Source organism: Sebastes fasciatus, chromosome 12, assembly GCF_043250625.1.
Source record: "Sebastes fasciatus isolate fSebFas1 chromosome 12, fSebFas1.pri, whole genome shotgun sequence".
NCBI classification, from domain to species: domain Eukaryota; kingdom Metazoa; phylum Chordata; class Actinopteri; order Perciformes; family Sebastidae; genus Sebastes; species Sebastes fasciatus.
Genome location: NC_133806.1, coordinates 14,151,715 through 14,171,396, shown reverse-complemented (window position 1 = coordinate 14,171,396; position 19,682 = coordinate 14,151,715). Strand labels below are relative to the sequence as shown.

Below are 19,682 nucleotides of genomic sequence, written 5' to 3'. Positions count from 1 at the left end.
ATTACAGCATATAATCAGTAGAGGAAGTAGTATTCAGATGTTATAAAAATACTCCTTTACAAGTAAAACTACTGCGTTCACAAAATGCACTTCAATAAATTAAAGCACAAAAGTATAAGCAGTAGTATATAGCTACTTAAAGTATCAAAAGTAAAAGCGCTCATCATGCAGAATGGTCAATAGTAGGTTTATTACTATATTTGATTATTGATGTATATACTTGTAAGTAGCATGATAATGTTGCAGCTGGTCGAGGTGAAGCTAATTTTAATAATTTTGTGTACTGTTGCATCATATTTTATAAGATGATGATATTTTTTAGGGAGTATTTCTAATCTGCGAAGCAACTTGTTATATATCTCAAATAAATGTAGTGAGGTAGAATTATGAGAATTATGAAAATTAATAATTATTAAATAAAATAAAATACAAAAAAAATAAAAATAAAAAATACTCAAAGTACAAATATATCAAAATTCTACTTAAGTACATTAACATTACTTGGGCAAATGCCCTTAGTTCAATCAATCAATCAATCAATCAATCAATCAATCAATCAATCAATCAATCAATCAATCAATCAATCAATCAATCAATCAATCCAGCTTTATTTATATAGCACTTTTCAAACAAGTTGAATGCAATTCAAAGTGCTGTACAGACGATTGACAAAAATGTAGAATGTTAAAAATATATATATGTATATAATAAATATAACACTCTTAAAGACGCAATTTTGCAACGAATACTTCTTACATTTGATAAGTACATTTTGATGTCACTTTTATTCAGGTAAAATGTTGCATGCAAGACTTTTACTTGTAATTGAGTATTTTTACATTATTGAATTGCTACTACACACATTTTATTCCTCGATAGTAGTGTTTTTTTGCACCTGGCAACCACAATTCAATTCAATTCAATTCAATTCAAACTTTATTGCAGACTCAAGTTCCAGATAAGAAAAGAGAAAAAACAACAACAACAATACATTACATATAATACACTACAATACAGGAAGCACTATAAAAAGTCATGATTAAAAGATATTCAAAATATAAATATTAATATAAATATATATATACATACATCAATGCCTTACATATAAAGAACTATACCAGTGCCTCCACAGCTGTGATTGGCCTCCACCTAGAGACAAGATTAATATAAATAAATAATATGACTACATAATAGTGATAACAAACAATTAGAACAATATATATATAATAACAACAATAACAAAACAGTAAATATATCAAAAAAGACAAGTGTGTGTGTGTGTATGTGTGTGTGTTGCGTGGAAGTGTATGGTTAGTGTTTGTGAGGGGATATTGATTTAAATCTTCAAGATTTAATTATTCAAGATTCAAGATTCAAGATGTTTATTGTCACACAGGTACAATCATGTGAAATACTTTTTGCTGGGAAGCTCCATTTAAAATAATAAGTTACATTACATTTATAAAAGGAAATAGTTTGTACAAGGGCATATTAAGAACATATACATATCAGGAAGTATGAATGTATCTATAAAGACTTCTGGGTAATTGCAACCAAACAACCTCCCCCTCCCCTCTACTTGTAATTGAGTATTTTTACATCATTGAATTGCTACTACACACATTTCTATTCCTCTATAACAGTGTTTTTGCACCTGGCAACCACACACTCCTGATTTACTGGACTTTGATCTCCTCCATAGCGCGTACGTAATTTACGTAAAAACCTTACGTTCGCTATTTTTTTCCTCAACCATGCGCCGTGACGTTTTCTTACGTAAGACCGTTGGAGAATACGTCGTAAACGCAACGTCGGACGCTCCAGTGCGCTCTGGTGAAGGGTTTTGTGGGTCATGGAGGAGCAGCAAGGTAAATAACAAGAGAAGAGATAATAACACACAGCGGCTGGCTTTCGCACGGTTACCGGGGAGGTTTGACACTGTTAACGGTTAACGGAGAGGACAGACCGGAGAGGAGGGACGGTGACGGTGACGGTTCGGCTACAGCAGCAGCAGCTGTCGGCGGTGAGATGAACATCATGTTACCCGTCTATTGAGCCTCTCTGGCGGCTACAGCAGAGCTCTGTACCGCTGGCCCTACGGTAGCTAGTACTGTTAGCATCAACTGATAGCTACACTCTCTATTGTTTGAAGCCTTTAATGGGTCATTTAGTGGTTAAATGTCCTCTCTGTTTGACTATGTGTTCAAATGAATGTTGGTTATATTAGAGGAGACACACTGAGACACGTTTACCAAGCTAATGTTGCTGTTTGTGACTGAAGCAGCCACAGTTAGCATCAAAACAATGCTATCAGAGTACACACTGCTGCTGCTGCTGCTGCTGCTGCTGCCAGGCAGGTGTGACACCTGGCAGCAGTGTGACAGGTAAAAACACACATGGCAGCAGGGTTGCTTTCAGGTGTTTTATATTTTCCTATAACTAAAATTAATTTCACAATAAAACTGTGCAGGTTTTTTACACACTGCAGCTCCCAGGCAGTGTGACACATGACAGCAGGTTGACAGGTAAAAACACACCTGGCAGCAGTGTGACAGGTAGAAACACACCTGGCAGCAGTGTGACAGGTAAAAAAACACACCTGGCAGCAGTGTGACAGGTAAAAAAAACACCTGGCAGCAGGGTTGCTTTCAGGTGTTTCATATAATAATAATAATAATAATACATTTTATTTATATTGTGCTTTCCTAAAAACTCAAAGACACTTAACATAGATAAAAAGATCATAAAACAAGGACATCATAAAAAGATAATAAAACACAATATTAATTATACATTAAAAGCAGTTCTAAAAAGGTGAGTTTTGATTTGTGATTTGAATGTGGACAGGTTGGTGTTCCTTTAACTTAAATTATTGTCACAATAAAAACTGTGAATGTGCAGTTGTCTTCCACAGGTAATGCACCCTTGCAGGTGTGTGACGGTGAAGTGAGGTGTCACCGTGTCCTATCTGTAATAGTGTGTGTATTAATATCTTTCTAATCCTCTTAACCCTAATGAATCATCATACAGTACAACAGCTCTTTGAATCAGTAGGAATAAACTGGTCATAAATCTACAGCCTAGACCAGGGGTCAGCAACCTGCAGCTCTTTAGCTCCTCTACAGTGGCTCCCTGTGGATCTTTAAAAATGGAAATGAATAACTGTTTTTTGTTAACATTTTCATTTTTATTTATCATTGTTGTAGGTCTATGGTACGACGGAGTATTAGGGCCACATTAAGGGGGAAAAAATATTGTAATATTATGAGAATAAAGTCATAATATTATAAAATAATCATTTTATGTTATTTTCTTTTTTTCTCGTAAAGTTATGACTTTATGCTCGTAATATTACGACTGTTTTTCTCGTAAAGTTATGACTTTATTCTCGTAATATTACTGCTTTTTTTTCTTGTTAAGTTATGACTTTATGCTCGTAATGTTACGACTTTTTTTCTCGTTAAGTTATGACTATTCTCATAATATTACGACTTTTTTCTAGTAATATTATGACTCTATTCTTGTAATCTCAGATTTTTTTTCCTCAATGTGGCCCTAATAGTCCGTAGTACATTAGCTCTTTGGCCCTCACTGCATTAGACTTATATACTATATACTTAGACTATAAGCTGTGTTACCTTCATCACAATGCTCAAATGTTTTGCGGCTCCAGACAGATTCTTTTTTTTTTTTTTTGCCTAAAATGGCTCTTTTGATAGTAAAGGTTGCTGACCCCTGGCCTAGACTATAATAAGAGTGATGGGCAGTCCACCTGTAGAGTGTAATATTTTCTGTAATGATTTTAGGTGAACACTGCTACAGTAAAGTAGAGTAGAGTGGAGTAGACAGGGAATTAAATTTCTATTCCTGACAGTTCATTATGGAAATTGTGACCATTACGTATCCCTTCAGAGGGGGTTGAGAAGATGAGTAGGCCAGCATGTCCAACAGTTTGTCAGCTGTTCATCCTGGATATAGGTCAGTGAACTGAGCAGCATTGTCTCCTCTGGAGCACATTTTATTGTCAGGGTTTGCATAGAGGGACTGAATCGTCGTCATAAGGAGTTTTGTATTTTTTAAATTGTATTGTTGTTTTGCTTTTGGAGGATCAGGTAAGTGATCATCAGATAAATGAGGACCAAATAGAACCTAATATAAATTTCAAATATTGCAATTAGGGGTGTAGGAAAATGACGGTACGCATGAGTATCACAATATTCTGTTGAGAGATATTGTATAGATTCTCCAAAACACTATCGATTTTTAATTAATTTTTAATTAAACCTCTTAGAAATCTGACGGCCTGCCATCGCTCCTTCGGAGGTTGTAGAGGGCTCAGTTTTAAAGCTAAAGTAAAGTTACTGGTATCATTGAAACTAGAAAACCTAAGGAATCCATCTGTATCATGTCATACTAGCTAAATGATTCCCCAAATTTACGCAAAATTTTGGTGAGGAAAAACTGGCATAGTCATTTTCAAAGGGGTCCCTTGACCTCTGACCTCAAGATATGTGAATGAAAATGGGTTCTATGGGTACCCACGAGTCTCCCCTTTACAGACATGCCCACTTTATGACAATCACATGCAAAAAGTGTAGTTTTATGCATGCAGTATACATTTATTGTTTTTGCCTATTCTAACATTTCTGGTGTGTTCTTTACACTGTGACAGTTTTCCTAAAATTAATTTTAGAAAACCTCAATATATCACCTTGCATAAAGTATCTTAATATATCACAATATAATGAATCGTTACCAATGTATCATGATACGTATTGTATCTCCAGATTCTTGCCAATACACAGCACTAATTGCAATATATTGCAATTTTTAAAATCCAATATTTAAGAAAAATGTCATGGTATAAAGAACACACCACCATATGCATAAAATCTTAGTAAAAAAGTTTACTTTTTTATGCAATCAGAACAATGAGATCTGCATTTATCACTGTCCCCGTAACATCCAACATCACAGCATTACTTTGAGAGGACACATACGCTGAGAGGGCGCATCTCTTTGCAAATTAAATAAAGTACTGACGAGTTAATCTTTGTATGTAAACTATTAATTGATAACCGATACAGTGTTTTTGAGAATTGATAAAGCATCATCAAACATAATCACGATACGTGATATTTTTGATATTTTCTTACACTTCTATTGATGACATGATTCCAGGTCTGGGTATCATTTAAACACAGATACAAAAATGTCAAGTAAAGTGACATTTCTAGATTAAATGTCATCTCAACAAAATTGTAGAAAATCTTTGCCAAATTAAATGTCTGAAATTGGCAAATTTTTTTAATTTAAATTTGTAAATATCGATAAAAAAAGAGAGAAAGATGACCAGAATTTGATAGCAGCTTTCAGTACATGACTTGTTTTTGATATTCTGTGCTATAGACATACAGTATGTACTCATATCCAGCCCTGTGTGATAATAATTATAGTCTGTGATTTTGGTTTTAACAATAGGTGATTATAGCTTTAAACGTTGTCTCTTTGTAAAGGCTTAAATGCAGTTAAAAGCTAAAATCCTCTGAATTTACCCGACAAGCTGAGTGAAATATGCTGTGAATGCCTGCCGGGCCATCATATCCACATTATTAATGGTTCACCCTAAGCCAGGAAATGACATGGAAAACAGCAGATGGAGCTTGAGTTTGGTTATGTGACAGTGCTGTGGACACGTTGGACATTTTGAATATTTAAAGTGAGTGAAAATCACTGCATGTCTGGTATCGTGCATTTTTGATTTGGACTTTCAATTTTTCTTAAGATAAAAAACAAAATGTTTCATGTTGACAGGGCAATTTTACAGAAGTCCATCTGTGCAGAGTGCTTAATTTTGTTTTTGTATAATCTGTAGTGTGGGGCCTGAACTGCTTACCTAATACTTTGCATTTTTCCTTTTGAATTTTCTTGAATTTATCACACTACTATTGAGTACTGTGATTCACTTTGACTGAATAGTCTGTGAAAATGTGATCCCATTAACTTTCTTGAACACCGACAGAATTTTGTGCAAATTGCCAGAAACACAAATTGAGTAATTCGTCTATTCATTTTCTCCTCAGCTCTCAGGTGGTCTGATTGGGTTTTGCCTCGTCCTTGTGTTGCCATGGCGATGCGGGAGTTGGTGGAGGCAGAATGTGGGGGATCCAATCCCCTCATGAAGTTGACCAGTCACATGACCAAGGAAGGGGGGGCATGGCGGCACCGCTCAACACCTACAGTGAGTAATTAGTACATAACCATTAGTAGTTCAAATAGCTGAATTTATCAGCCAAATAATGTCCCACAAAGTGCACATGTTTCAGTGTCCTTGTGAAATTGCTGCTTGACAAAAGACATGTCACTGATACCTTGTTTTTTCCTTCTTGTTTTCTCAGATTCCCCCGTCCCCCATTGAAATTGCAACTGAAGAAGAGGTCAGCGCTTATGTTCCTTCACATATTCAGCATATTGTGTTGACTATAATACTGTATAATGTTTAATAAAAGTTCCCCACTCTGAAGTATTTTTTTAGCTGTGCAGCTCCGTGTATATTGGAAGCAATTTCCTCATATAGTCTCTAAAAAGTAGAATAAAGTTTTTTCTTTTTGCTGCAGCTGGTGAATGAGTTCCTTCAGGCGCCCCCTCGACCCCCACACACGTTTGACATGGGTCAGCTGTTGGAGGAGATGCAGCAGATTGACCAGCAGAGCTACAGACAAGCTCCACAGAGAGGTACACGTGATTAACTATTACGTTTTTTTTTATTAAAATGTTTTTCTCATGTATGTTGCTTACCAGTTATAGGTTGTATGGCTTAGGCTTAATGCTACATTCATATGGAATCAGGCAGATGGTAGATGGCAAACCAGATGTCATGCAAGTGGATGAGAGCAGGATAGTAAAATTAGGTGAGGCTGTCAGAAAGTACCGGTAACGGTAGGCGACATTCCCGTCCAAAGTTAAAATATTGAACTTTTTGCCGTCCTCCGTGACGGAATTTACAACTAGATGTTATGTGGCTCCCTCACACTGGAGAAAGTTGTTTAAGTTTGTAATAGAATATTAAAAGAAAGCTGCATTGTATAGCTACATGCATTACTAGAATAATTACATATTACACATTTAATGCATTTTATTCCATCACCATAGTAACATATTCGTTTTGCTGTCCTGCCATTCCGTCGGACTGTTTGTTTGTTTTTCCTGTGCCATCCAGAAGATGTTGTCTGTCTGCCGTCACGTCTGCCTGACTCTATGTGAATGCAGCAATGGTATGCGCACAAACTGTTTTCAGCATTTTAAGCACCACATATTTCCATGTCCGTAGCTCCAGATGTGGCAGCGTTAGCCCTCTCCGGCGACTGGACGGCCGAGTTCCTCTCAGGTCCCGACTCTGCCGCCGCACCGGGGCTAATCGCTCTTGGGGATGCAGCAGATGCCGATTGGACGAAAGAATTTATCGCTGAGGCTGCAGGTAGCTTGAGTTTGTTTTTGCTCTCCTGTGTTTCACTCTGGAAACACACATTACTTAATGAGCGCTCCATCTTTCTGGAGTCATCATCAGTCTGTCATGTGTCAACAATTTTAACTGACATCAGAGCAAACTTGGCCTGGATAATTCTTTTTATTTTTGCATTGTATGTACTTTTTACAAAGTGCCTATACGCCGTTTCCTTTTGTTTTCTATTTGCTCCAGATCCTGGACGCTGGGCTGAGGAGTATCTGGAGCAGTCGGAGGAGAAGTTGTGGCTGGGAGACCTGGGAGACAAGGAGAACGAATGGTTAGAACAGGCATGAATAGAGAGCATTGAAAATTTGCAGATAAAAAATGGTTTATATAAACGGCTACTCCAAGCACACTGCAATAAATGTGGCGCAAAGGCACAATTAACAGACAATATAAAAGACAATATGAGCACAGGATGTCTGAACCTTGAAAATGTTCTTGTCTACTTATTAAGTGGATGTGTCTGTTGATTTTTAATTTGTTACACTTTGTCTAGCCTCGTCTGTCCTTGTAAGATGTCTAATCATTTTCATAGTGCACTGGCCTCAAAAGGGCTCACTTGTACAACAATGCAAAGGCCTTCAGCCTGAATTGATTTGTCCCAGCCTACATACAGTATGCAGAATGAAATAGAACAGTTTCTTTAAATCTTATAACTCCTGATTTTGACATTTTCTTGTTGTTAATGTGACAGGACAAAGGAGTATGAACCAGGGGAGGAGCTGAAGCAGACAGCCAATGAGCTTGTCGCAAAGGTCGATGACCCCAAGTTACAAAACACTGAGGTGAGCAGTGTGTTCATGACCATGTCAGTCATTCATTGGATCCTTTATCCTCTATCACCACCATATCCTTTCTCCTTTTCTTTAACATTTTTGTAGAGTAGTTCCTTGGGAGCATAGTGCATTGGTAATGTTGATTACATTAAAGGGAATGTTTGGGTGTTTTGAAGTGGGTTTGAATGAGGTACTTATCCATAGTCAGTCAGTGTAAAACGTATTTTAGCCGCCTAAAAGAAAGACCCACCTAAAAAAATCAACATCAGGTTAAGTGTACGCTATATTTAGAATATTTTGTCCGTCAGGCAGCTATACAGTCTGTGTTTCCGACAGGGAAATGAAGCCGCATCTATGCTCTCGCCAAAGCAACCAGACTTCGTTGCTGGTCTGCCGCTGCCTTGATTGGTTAGTTTGTTTGTGCTATAATGTGACTTTGGTGAATCCGAACATACTCAAGTCATAAACAGCACAAACAAACTAACCGATCAAGGCAGCGGCAGACCAACAACTCCTGTGTTTTGTGAGGTAAAATTACTGTTTTTTTTCAATGGAGTCTGGTGGCTTTGGCGAGACCATAGATGGATACAACGGCTTCAGTTCCCCGTCGGAAAGGGCTGTCTGACTGTAATGTAAAGTGGTTAAAATGTTCTAAATATAGCATTCACTTAAACTAATATTGTTTTGTTTTTTTAAATGTGCGGTAAATCCTGTCTGTTTCTCCAAACTGGGGGCGTGCCGACCGTCATCTACTGTAGGTAATACACCGACTATGGATAAGTACCTCATACGACTCCACTTCAAAACACCCGAACTATCCCTTTAAGTTTTATTGTGGTTTTTCAAGGTTACTGCCTTAGTGTTGACAGATAGTTGTTGGTTTGGAAAGAAACTAGCAATATATTAGTATAAATCTGACCGATTAGTGATGGCAATCGTAAAATGCTTTTTTGTTGTCATTTGCTTTTTTTCCGTTGTTGTGTAGTTCCTGCAATTCATTAGGCAGATTGGCGAGGGCAGTGTCACAGTGGAGAGCAGAACAGACAAACAGCTCAAAGATAAAGCTCAGGCTGAGGAGGCTCAGAACTGGGCCTCCAACCTCAACCAGGTATGAGTCTCTGCCCACTGAGGAGGGGATGGTTGCAACTGGGAACACACTGGGGAGGCACATTGGTTCACTTTTGCACAGTATAGACTATGCCCTGTGACTCATCACCTCAGTATCTGATGCAGAGTAACATTTTCCACTAATGTAACCAAAAGCAGCCGCTACACTCGCTGTAATATGAAGCTCGAGGCTGCGCAGCATTGCAGATGGAATTTGTTCAGCAATGAGAGGACTCTTATGACTATCTGCTTCTCTTCTTATGCATTCAAGCTCTGGTTATTCCCACCTTGACTCAGTTTTACTTCAGTTCTTGATTTTACTGGCGTTAATTACTTTGACTTCATCCAGTCCAGGAAGAGAAAAGCTGATGCCAAATTTTGGATTTTAACTAGATTTACCCCTGAAATCACAAATCTATAGAAGTCCATTTCTGCCAAGAAAAGAAAAAAATTATCAAAAGTTAGATATGAATAAAAAAAAATACTCACAGTAAAACAAATTTATGACAAAAGTCAAAATGACGAGATACGTCAAAAGTCAACATTTCGCCTTACTATTTCATAATTTATTTTATCATTTTGACTTGTTAAATCAAAAGTTTGACTAATAATCTCATAATTTTGACTTTTTAAATCAAGAGTTTAGGGCTGCAAATAACGATTATTTTCATTTTCAATTAATCTATCAATTATTTTCTTTATTTATTAATAAAATTAAAAATAAACTAATTAATCGATTAGTTGTTTGGTCTATAAAATGTCAGAAAATGGTGAAAAAGTGTTTCTCAAAGCCCAAGATGACGTCCTCAAATGTCTTGTTTTGTCCACAACTCAAAGATATTCAGTTTACTGTCATAGAGGAGTAAAGAAACCAGAAAATATTCACATCGAAGAAGCTGGAATCAGAGAATTTTGACTTTTTTTCTTTAATAAAATACCCTAATTGATTAATTGATTATCAAAATAGTTGGATATTAATTTAATAGTTGGCAACTAAGCAATTTAATGAATTAATTGTTGCAGCTCTACAAGAGTTGTACTTATTTTCTATGAAATAGTCAACATTTTGAGATAGTAGGTCTAAGATTTTGACGTACTATTACATCATTTTGACCTACCAATATTTTTATTTTTTTCGTGCCTGACTTTTCGTCTATTTCTTTTTTCTTATCCTGGCAGAAATGGGCATTCATATTATATTGTGCATGTGTAGCTCTCAGTCTTGTTTTTTGATGAATATGTGTTCACCATGGCTCCATTGTACCTAATCGCCCTCTAACCCTGACATGTACTTTTCCCATTTTTTGACCTGCCTTCGAACTCTCGGCTTGCCATTTCCTCAATTAACAACCGCCATTCATCTATTCCTCCTACTACTTAAAATTACTCCTACTCCGCCCATCCCTCCAAAAAAAAACTCACCAACCGCTCCCTCCTCCTCAAAACATTGCCCCATTCCCCACCGCCACCCCTCCTCGCCTCCCGCCATAGTTCCTGACGGCGACGGGGGGAGGGAGTCTTCCCTTGGAACCCAAAGCGAAGGATAAGAAGATTGAGAAAGTTAAAGCTAAACAAGCACAGCAGTGGGCCAAGGTCGTCAGGCAGGTAGGACCTCGGTGGTCGTGGCAGCGATAGGTTTTTCTATATTTAAGTTTTGCTACTAGTGTTGTACTTAGAGTTTCTCTCCTAGATAGATACACAGTTAGATATCTTATCTATCCCTCTACACTCAGCATTTAATTGTTTTGTTGCTGTTGAGTGATTTGATTTAAAAAAAACGAGAGTTCATTAGGAAGAACTGTAAGAAAGGAGTAGGAGTTTCTGTGTTGTTTCTTCTTTCATCTCCTTCCACACTCACTTCCCTCTATATTTTTCCTGTCTAATGCTCCATCCTCAGCTCTAATAATAATTTTTATAGCCAGCACGTGCTGACACAGGCCAACCACTGTCATTGCTCTTCAGGTGTCCGTAGACTCGGCTGAAGCCTGGGTTGATGAGTTCGCCACATCAGGACCCGACTTCCAACAAGCTAAAGCTGCAGTGGAGGTGAGACAAGAATCAATGGCAACTTAAACTCTAAAAACAAAGCTAAAGCTCTGGGGCTGTATTACAGAAACATCCTATCGAAGTCTTAAGATAAGATAGGAAGAGTCCAAGATAGGATTTTTCCCAATTTCGTATCACAGAAGCAAATCCTAAGTAACTTTAAGAATCCTATCCTATCTTATTCATCCTATCTTATCTCAGGTTAGGAAATCCTAAATACTTTTGTAACTTTTATGTCTATGACCTAGCTGCCGATGCTACCTTTCTCATCTTGCTGAGCTTTGTACAACAACTTTGTAACTGTTGTTTTTCTCATTGAAACATACATTGAAACATACAAAAAAATTGGAGCAAAAACAACTTAACTTCAAGACAGATGAGTTAGAGGTGTTGGTAACATCTGTAGAGAAATCCAAAGATGTTCTTTTTGGGAAATTTACAACAATACTAACTCCTGAGATAAATGAAAGAGAGAGGGCTAAGATAGCAGACACTGTCTCCGCCATCCAACGGAGCGTTGACGCTATCAAAAAGAAAATAAGTACACTGACAAGTGAAGTGATACAAAAAGGAAGGCAGCTCTTATGTCCAAAGAGCAGAAGGAAAGTGGTGGAAAAGTGAAAGTCAGGACAGCTTAATGGTTATCCTAAAGTTAGGAGAGTTAATATAAGATTTTGGGAAGTTAGAATGCTTGTGTAATACACTTTTCCTATTTTAAGTTAGGATAAGAACATTGACTTAGGAACTGTTCATCTGTTATGGCGTTTTTCCGAGATCAGGTCCTAACCCTTATTACCATGGTTACCAAACAGTTAAGATAGGATCTGCTGTTTCTGTAATACGGCCTCTGGTTATTAACTGGGAGCAGTGGTAACGTAGAGGTTAAAGCACACTGTGTTCAAAGAACAAACTACTATCTTTCTCTTTTGACTTAGTTATGCTACAAAACACCATCAATACACTCTTGTCTGTCCCTTGGAAAAGTAAAGGTCAAATCCGTCTATAGTACAGGATGATGTACGTTGCGGGGAGACCGTGAAGTAATGATGTGTATCTGTCATTTTGTCAGAGTGATGTGGATTTCTGGGAGAAGCTGCAGCAGGAGTGGGAGGAGATGGCTAAGAGGGACGCAGAGAGCCACCCCTGGCTGTCTGACTTCGATCAGCTACTCAGCACTTCTTATGACAAGGTAGCTGCTGTCAACCTGCTCAGAACAGGCTGAGAAATACTATCTACTTACATGTTTGACAATTTCAGCATTTTTGCACATACAGCTCCACTTGATGTCTAAAAGTACAAGACGTACCGTCTGTTACTGCTTCTCAAGCATGATCCTCTGTTAGAACACTACACATAGAAATACTCTCTCCACGTTTTCCTTGTGTTTTGTCCCAGGGGTATCAGTTTGAAGAGGACAACCCCTACTTATCCAACCCAGACCCTTTATCAGAGGGAGTGAAGAGGATGGAGGCCGGGGACATCCCTGGTGCCGTACGGTTCTTTGAAAGTGCTGTACAGAAAGAACCAGACAACCAGCTGGTGAGACTCTTACAGCCCGTGTCCAATTCTTTGATCACCCTCTTATTAGTAAATGTTCTTGTAATTTTACTCATGTTTGTCTCCTCACAGAAGGCAGTTGTAATGATGCTGTGGTGTGCGTACATTTCTTTTCATTAAATTGCAGGCTTGGCAATATCTGGGAACCAGTCAGGCAGAGAACGAGCAAGAATTTGCCGCCATCAGCGCCCTCCGCAGGTTAGAAATCAGAATTGCAAAATGCTAGTTTATGTTTAATGCTACCCTCACTTCAGATGCAAAATTGCATTAATTAATATTGTGGCAACTTAAAATTAGTTGCTGCAGAGAGAGGCAACATAATGCACAAAACACAATAATTGTCTGTCAATTCTAAAGATCTTAATGAATGAGCGCCCTGCAATGATTTACATAAAGCCTTATAAAGAAGTACAGACAATCATCAAACACCTCTCCGTGTAAGGTGTCAGCTTCCCCACCGCAAGCGATCTAAACAAAAGGGAAACTAAACACATAGGTGAACTGATAACACTGACTCCTTTCCCATGCTCTGCAGTGTTATAAATGCTTCCATCATCTGTTTCTTAAAGATTGCAAAACTACATGCACGATTACATGCATGCAAACCTTAAATACCATAATTTCCGTCACAGTAACAGTTGAAAAGGCTGCACGGTGGTGCAGTGGTTAGCACTGGCGCCTCACAGCTAGAGGGTTGCAGGTTCGAATCCGGCTTGGGACCCTTCTGTGTGGAGTTTGCATGTTCTCCCCGTGTTAGCGTGGGTTTTCTCCGGGTACTCCGGTTTCCTCCCACAGTCCAAAGACATGCAGGTTAGGTTAATTGTGGACTCTAAAATTGCCCGTAGGTGTGAATGTGAGCGTGAATGGTTGTATGTCTCTATGTGTCAGCCCTGCGATGGACTGGCGACCTGTCCAGGGTGTACCCTGCCTTCGCCCAATGTCGGCTGGGATCGGCTCCAGCCCCCCCGCGACCCCTAACGGGATAAGCGGTTGCAGATGGATGGATGGAAGTAACAGTTGAAGACAACGTAGAGCATCTGAGTTTGCTGGGCAATTACAGTTTTTCTGGAAGATGTTATTATATAGTCACCTGATTACTTTGCAGACAATGTTTGGAAATTGGAAATGTTATGATACTCTTTTGACTCTTTTGTAGCTTAATAATGAGCTCAATGAATGTAGGCTCTGGCTGCTTTTCTACTGCCTCTTTTGAGTAAATGTCCACGACAAAATTCAAATAGTCGCATAAAAATCTAAATACAACTACAGAATGAAATAGATTCTATCCTTTTACCTTATTAATATGAGTGTATAGCGATCTTCCAGCTCAGGTTTCTCCAGTTTCCCCTCTTTCCATAAATGTAATATTAAAATTAGACCCCATTAATCAAGTATTTGACCATTTCTAACATTTGCTTTCTCAACTAAAGCACATCATTGTTATTCCCTCTGACGTTTTTTCCTCTCTTCTTTCATTAGATGTATAGAGCTGAAGCCCGACAACCTAATTTCTCTGATGGCGTTGGCTGTCAGCTTCACTAACGAATCGCTGCACAGGCAGGCCTGTGAGACTCTTCGGGATTGGCTAAAGCACAATCCAAAATACCGTTCTGTGTGGGAGCAGAACGAGGGTGAAAGCCAACAGGATGGGGCCAGAGAAAGGGAGAAGGAGAGAGAGAGGTTCGGGTCACTGCTGCCAGAGTGAGTATGACACATGTTCAGACATGCTGATCCACTAATTCTAAAATGTTTGTCATATATTGTATTAACTTTGTCTTCTAACTCTTTTCCCCTCTCTTTTTTCCTGCACAGATCCTTGTTTACTGATGTCCAGTCCCTGTTCCTGAATGCAGCCAACTCTGACCCCGCTCAGGTGGACCCCCAGCTGCAATGCGGTCTGGGGGTTCTCTTCAACCTCAGCGGGGAATATGACAAGGCGGTAGACTGTTTCAGCGCTGCTCTGTCTGTCACACCACAGGTTAGTGCTGAGATCCTAACGTCTGTCCTCACACTGCATGCTCTGTCTGTTTCTGAGCTCTCTCTTTGTTTTTTTTCTTCTATCTCCATCAGGACTACTTGCTGTGGAATAAGTTGGGGGCCACACTCGCCAATGGAAGCCGCTCAGAGGAGGCTGTGGCCGCCTACAGGAGAGCTCTGGAGCTGCAGCCCGGTTTCGTCCGTAGTCGCTACAACTTGGGAATCAGCTGCGTCAATTTAGGAGCACACAGGTGAGGGAGGAATCCTTTGGTGTGTAGATTTGTATTTTGTTTCAGATATGGAGGAGGGAAACTGCCAAAATCAAAAGTAAAGCAATAAATAAATCAATCACTGGGTAAAAAAATAAATGTCATTAAATGTAGCTATTAATTAATTGATAAAATGTGAAATTAATTTAATTTAATTTGCTTCCTTATTTGTTGTTTGTTTGCAAAAATAAATAAATAAATGCTAAATAAAAATAAATACATAAATAAAAAGGAAAATTAAACAGAAGAGTAAATAAATAAGGGAATTATTCCAAAGATAAATAAATAAAGAAGCAAATTTAAACAGAAATATCAATTACTTAATGGCTATATTTATTTTTAATATTATTTTTGCTACATTTAATGACATTTATTTATTTATTTTTGGCAAGTTCCGTCCTCCATATTAAAATGGTAAATTTAACCAAAAATGTGTGTCATTTTTAGCTTTGAAAGGGATATTTTCTGGTTGCGGTTACCATGTTTACTGATTACTGTTACAATGGACTGATAACATGAATGATTTACACACTTTTCAGACCAACATAAAACATCGGGTAAATGTATAACGCTACTCTGCTTTGGTATGAAAGTGTGGGAATGCTTTTCTGCAATGATTCTAGAAAAAAATATATAAAAAGTGAAAGGTTTTTCCAAACATTAGCAAATATAAATTAGATCTTTGTGAAAAATGGGTGAAAGGAGCATTGAGTGTGCCCAATGCAAGTTTTCAGACAAAAGGTTTTGAAGTGGGTTATATTATTTGATAAAATATGTAGTTGTTTTGATCAAGCATTTCTTTGTACTTGCTGTGTTAAAGAAAAAAAGGTTTAACAAAATCACTTTCAAGATTCAAGATGTTTATCGTCACTCCGATTATACAAGTACAATTGTGTGAAATGCTTTTGCTGGGAGGCTCCATAAAAGAAAGAAAATAAATAAAAATACCTCAAATATAATACAATAAAATATGATAACACAATATAAGAAGCCATTAAAATATCCATTTAAGGATTGTCTTATTGTTAGTTTCACATTCAATATCATCAAATTAAAATTAGAAAATACTCAGTACTTTTCATTTGTCAAGTATTTAATTCACACAGAAGTATACAAAAATAGGCTTTACGATAGACTGTATTTATTGAATTACCACAAAACATGCTATATCGTGATATATAACGTTATTGAGATGTGAAATTACCTATAACGTGAGAACATTTTAGCCATATCGCCCAGCCCTATTTTCTTGTTATATCTGGTGCAATATTAAAACCTAACAAACCCTGTTGCAATCTAATCCTTTCACTTCCACTAGATGGCAACAGCGGTTTTGTAAAACACACTCAGTTGCCAGTTTATTAGGTACACTTAGCTAAAAACAAACAGCGCTGTTTAATTCAACAGCTCTGAAACACTTTTTATAAAGGTTAATAATATTCAGTTTTGTTGAAAATGTCTCAAGAGAGGTGATGATTTGATTTTATGGTAATTTTGGAGGCTGCACTTTGTGGTGCTGCTTAACTGTTTTCCATTATACTGATTATATCCATTTATATATCAGAGGGTAGATTAAAAAATGTCTAAATGGATTATTACACATTATATTAATCCTACTATTATCTTATTGAGGTCACACTAATAAGGAAAAGCTGTATTCATATATTTTGATTAATATCAGAAACTCCTAGTACGGTTAGCTAAAATCAGCTTTCTTTCTCCTTTCTCATCAGAGAGGCAGTGGAGCACTTCCTCGAAGCTCTGTCTCTACAGCGCCAGGCTGCCGGGGACGGAGCGAGAGCAGCGAGGGGGCCCGGAGGCGTCGCAGCCACCATGATGTCCGACAACATCTGGTCCACCCTGCGCATGGCTCTGAGCATGATGGGAGAGAGCCCTCTGTACGCCGCAGCAGACCGTCGGGACTTGGACACGTTGCTGGCTCACTTCTGTCAGAGAGAGGGGGACGGGGGGCCCGAATGAGGACTAGCCAGGGGAGGGCTTATTGAGTGTGAGTGTGTTTCGCTGGGAGGTAAATGTTTGGGTGACTGAATGACGCGGAGAAGAATCAGAGCGGTAACGTTTACAGAGAAATGGACGAGGAAGACACTGTGAATTATCCACCATCCTAGAGACATCATCTTGTGGTCATGTGCGCTTGAATGACTTCCATCAAATATTGCAGTATTAGTGTCGACATGGAAGATGCAGCCAGCAGCAGTACGGACAAGTCACTGTATTTTACATGTTTGACGGTCCTCACATTTCCTCTTACTCTGTTGATCAGGAGAACAACTGGGTTTAATAAAATGTCACTTTTGTTGTTGATTTTTTGAAATTTGTTCTCAATGAAGAAAGTAAAAGATGATGAATGCAATGTGGACGGTTTTGTTTCTAATGACACTCAATGCTCTCTCAGTCTTTCTTAACAGCAGGTTGTAGGCTGAACTGTATACTCACTACGGTTATGTAGATTAAAGGTACAATGTTGCTGTGACATTGAAAAGAGGACTGCTTTTTATCAAAAGTGCTCTCAAGAGAAGGAGGAGGCCGGTCTAGAGAACAAATCAGAAGTGCTACAGCAGCTTGTTTTTCTTTCTTTTTTATACTTTATTTAATTTTTTAGTAATCAGTTATCAGCCAGGATAATGAACTGACAACCAGCGGGACTGTTACTGTTATGAAGAGGTGTGTGTGTGTACAGTATGTATGTATGTGTGTGTGTGTTTTAGGTCGGGTGAGGGGTTATTAATCGTGCATCTGATGATAAGATCATGTAATTGTAATATCATTGAGAATGATTTCTCTGGGCTCCTCCCTTCTCTTGCTCTTTTTCATATCGCTCTTGTAAAACAATTTGCTTCATTGTAAAATAATGCTAAATGCCATATTGTGTATTGTAACATAATTGTTGCACTATAATTGTGTTCAGGCTAGTTGTATCCTGACTGCAATGTTTAATATAATACTCAGCAATAAAGCTTTGATTCCAAACATTTGGAGTTGTTTTTTTCTGAATCAATGAACAAAATAGCTCACATAAAAAAGTATTGTGAGCTGGCAAGAAACAAATGAAAACAAATCTAATGTAAATCTAAATGATTTTATGTTATGAATAATGACTGATAAGAAATACAGTATGGAGCCTGGAATTGATTTGAATAAATACATTTTAAAAATGACTAGCCCCTGTTGCTGCTCTGTGGGTTGGAGAGAGACATCTTTCATCATAATGTAAACTGTAAATCTATAAAACTGCAAACAAATTAATTGTGAGATGAAATATGATAGATAAGTAAATAGAATAACAAAAGTAAAATTATTTTTTTTTAAATTCAGCTATTAGTTTATCATTTAAATACAGAACCGTGGAGAATAAATATGGCTTTTAGCTTATTTATTAGTGCTTTTATTTATTAGCTAATTACTCTATAGTTTTTACCAATTGTTTTGCTCTGAATTACTGAGTGGTGGATGTGTGAAACACAATTTCGTTTTTATGTGGAGCATAAAAATTACAAATAATGGAATCTTGAATCTTGGATATAGGCATTTTATTCAGCTTTTGATTATTTTTATTTATTTTATATTATAGGCTATTATATTTACTTTACCAATGCATATATTATATATATATATTTTAAAAAACTCTACCTCAGTTCTCATGCCACATTATATTCCATATTTGACATTTCTTAATCCCCTGGTCTCTACTGTATATCTCCTATATTTTATTATTCAGCACTGTATTATTTTTTGCACTATATTCATATTTTTAATAGTCCTGTATCTCAGTTGTTACCCTGCACTATATTCATTTTTAACAGTCTTTACTGCACTATATTATTTTTTTTAATAGTTCTGTATCACAGCTGTTACCCTGCACTATGTTCAGTTTTAACAGTTTTCTTCATCTCCTTGTATTTTTATATCTGGTATATTTTTTGTACTTTGTACTACTAACTTTTTTACTAACATGTTTTTGTACTATGGAACTGTGATGCTGGAATCTTGAATTTTCAATTTTAATCGTTTTCTTCATCTCCTTATATTTTTTATATCTGGTATATTTTTTCTGTACTTTGTAATTTGCATTACTAACTTTTTTACTGCCTTTTTACTGACATGTTTTGCACTATGGAACTGTGATGCTGGAAACTTGAATTTCCCTTGGGATCAATAAAGTTACTATCTATCTATCTATCTATCTATCTATCTATCTATCTATCTATCTATATTTGCTTTTGAAATCTTACCATGATTATATACAATGTGCAGTAAAGGTCTATGATTATTCTGGTGGCACACTCCAGCCTCCATAATTTAAGTGAATTTCCGTTTGGAAAAAAAAAAGTAAAAGTGCATCTTTTTCAAGATGCATTTCTGCGGATAATGTAGAAATGTATATATTATTGTGCTTTGCTGCACATGATTTCCCTGAAA

General features: G+C 37.4%; 1 protein-coding gene across 3 annotated transcripts; it reads left to right on the top strand.

Annotated features, from left to right (window-relative positions):
* Nucleotides 1–1,796: 1,796 nt before the first annotated feature.
* pex5 (peroxisomal biogenesis factor 5) lies at nucleotides 1,797–18,233 on the top strand. Of its 3 annotated transcripts, XM_074653271.1 has the most exons (17): nucleotides 1,822–2,023; nucleotides 6,084–6,241; nucleotides 6,399–6,437; nucleotides 6,618–6,735; nucleotides 7,331–7,477; nucleotides 7,700–7,784; nucleotides 8,205–8,295; nucleotides 9,272–9,394; nucleotides 10,885–10,998; nucleotides 11,356–11,439; nucleotides 12,509–12,628; nucleotides 12,835–12,978; nucleotides 13,124–13,194; nucleotides 14,476–14,697; nucleotides 14,809–14,974; nucleotides 15,067–15,224; nucleotides 16,976–18,233. In XM_074653271.1, the coding sequence occupies exons 2-17, from the start codon at nucleotides 6,128–6,130 to the stop codon at nucleotides 17,220–17,222; spliced, it is 2,043 nt and encodes a 680-aa protein (XP_074509372.1). In that variant the 5' UTR covers nucleotides 1,822–2,023; nucleotides 6,084–6,127; the 3' UTR covers nucleotides 17,223–18,233. The 3 variants fall into 3 exon arrangements, with proteins under 3 accessions (XP_074509373.1, XP_074509374.1, XP_074509372.1); XM_074653272.1 differs by lacking the exon at nucleotides 10,885–10,998 and having other exon boundaries at nucleotides 1,797–2,023; XM_074653273.1 differs by lacking the exons at nucleotides 9,272–9,394; nucleotides 10,885–10,998 and having other exon boundaries at nucleotides 1,818–2,023.
* The last annotated feature ends 1,449 nt before the right edge of the window (nucleotides 18,234–19,682 follow it).

Bases quoted from the DNA above. Each gene is read 5' to 3' on its own strand.
- pex5 (XM_074653271.1), top strand. From the start codon at position 6,128: ATGGCGATGCGGGAGTTGGTGGAGGCAGAATGTGGGGGATCCAATCCC. The intron at 9,395-10,884 runs GTATGAGTCTCT...CTCCCGCCATAG, and splicing joins GGGCCTCCAACCTCAACCAG to TTCCTGACGGCGACGGGGGG. The intron at 12,629-12,834 runs GTAGCTGCTGTC...GTTTTGTCCCAG, and splicing joins TCAGCACTTCTTATGACAAG to GGGTATCAGTTTGAAGAGGA.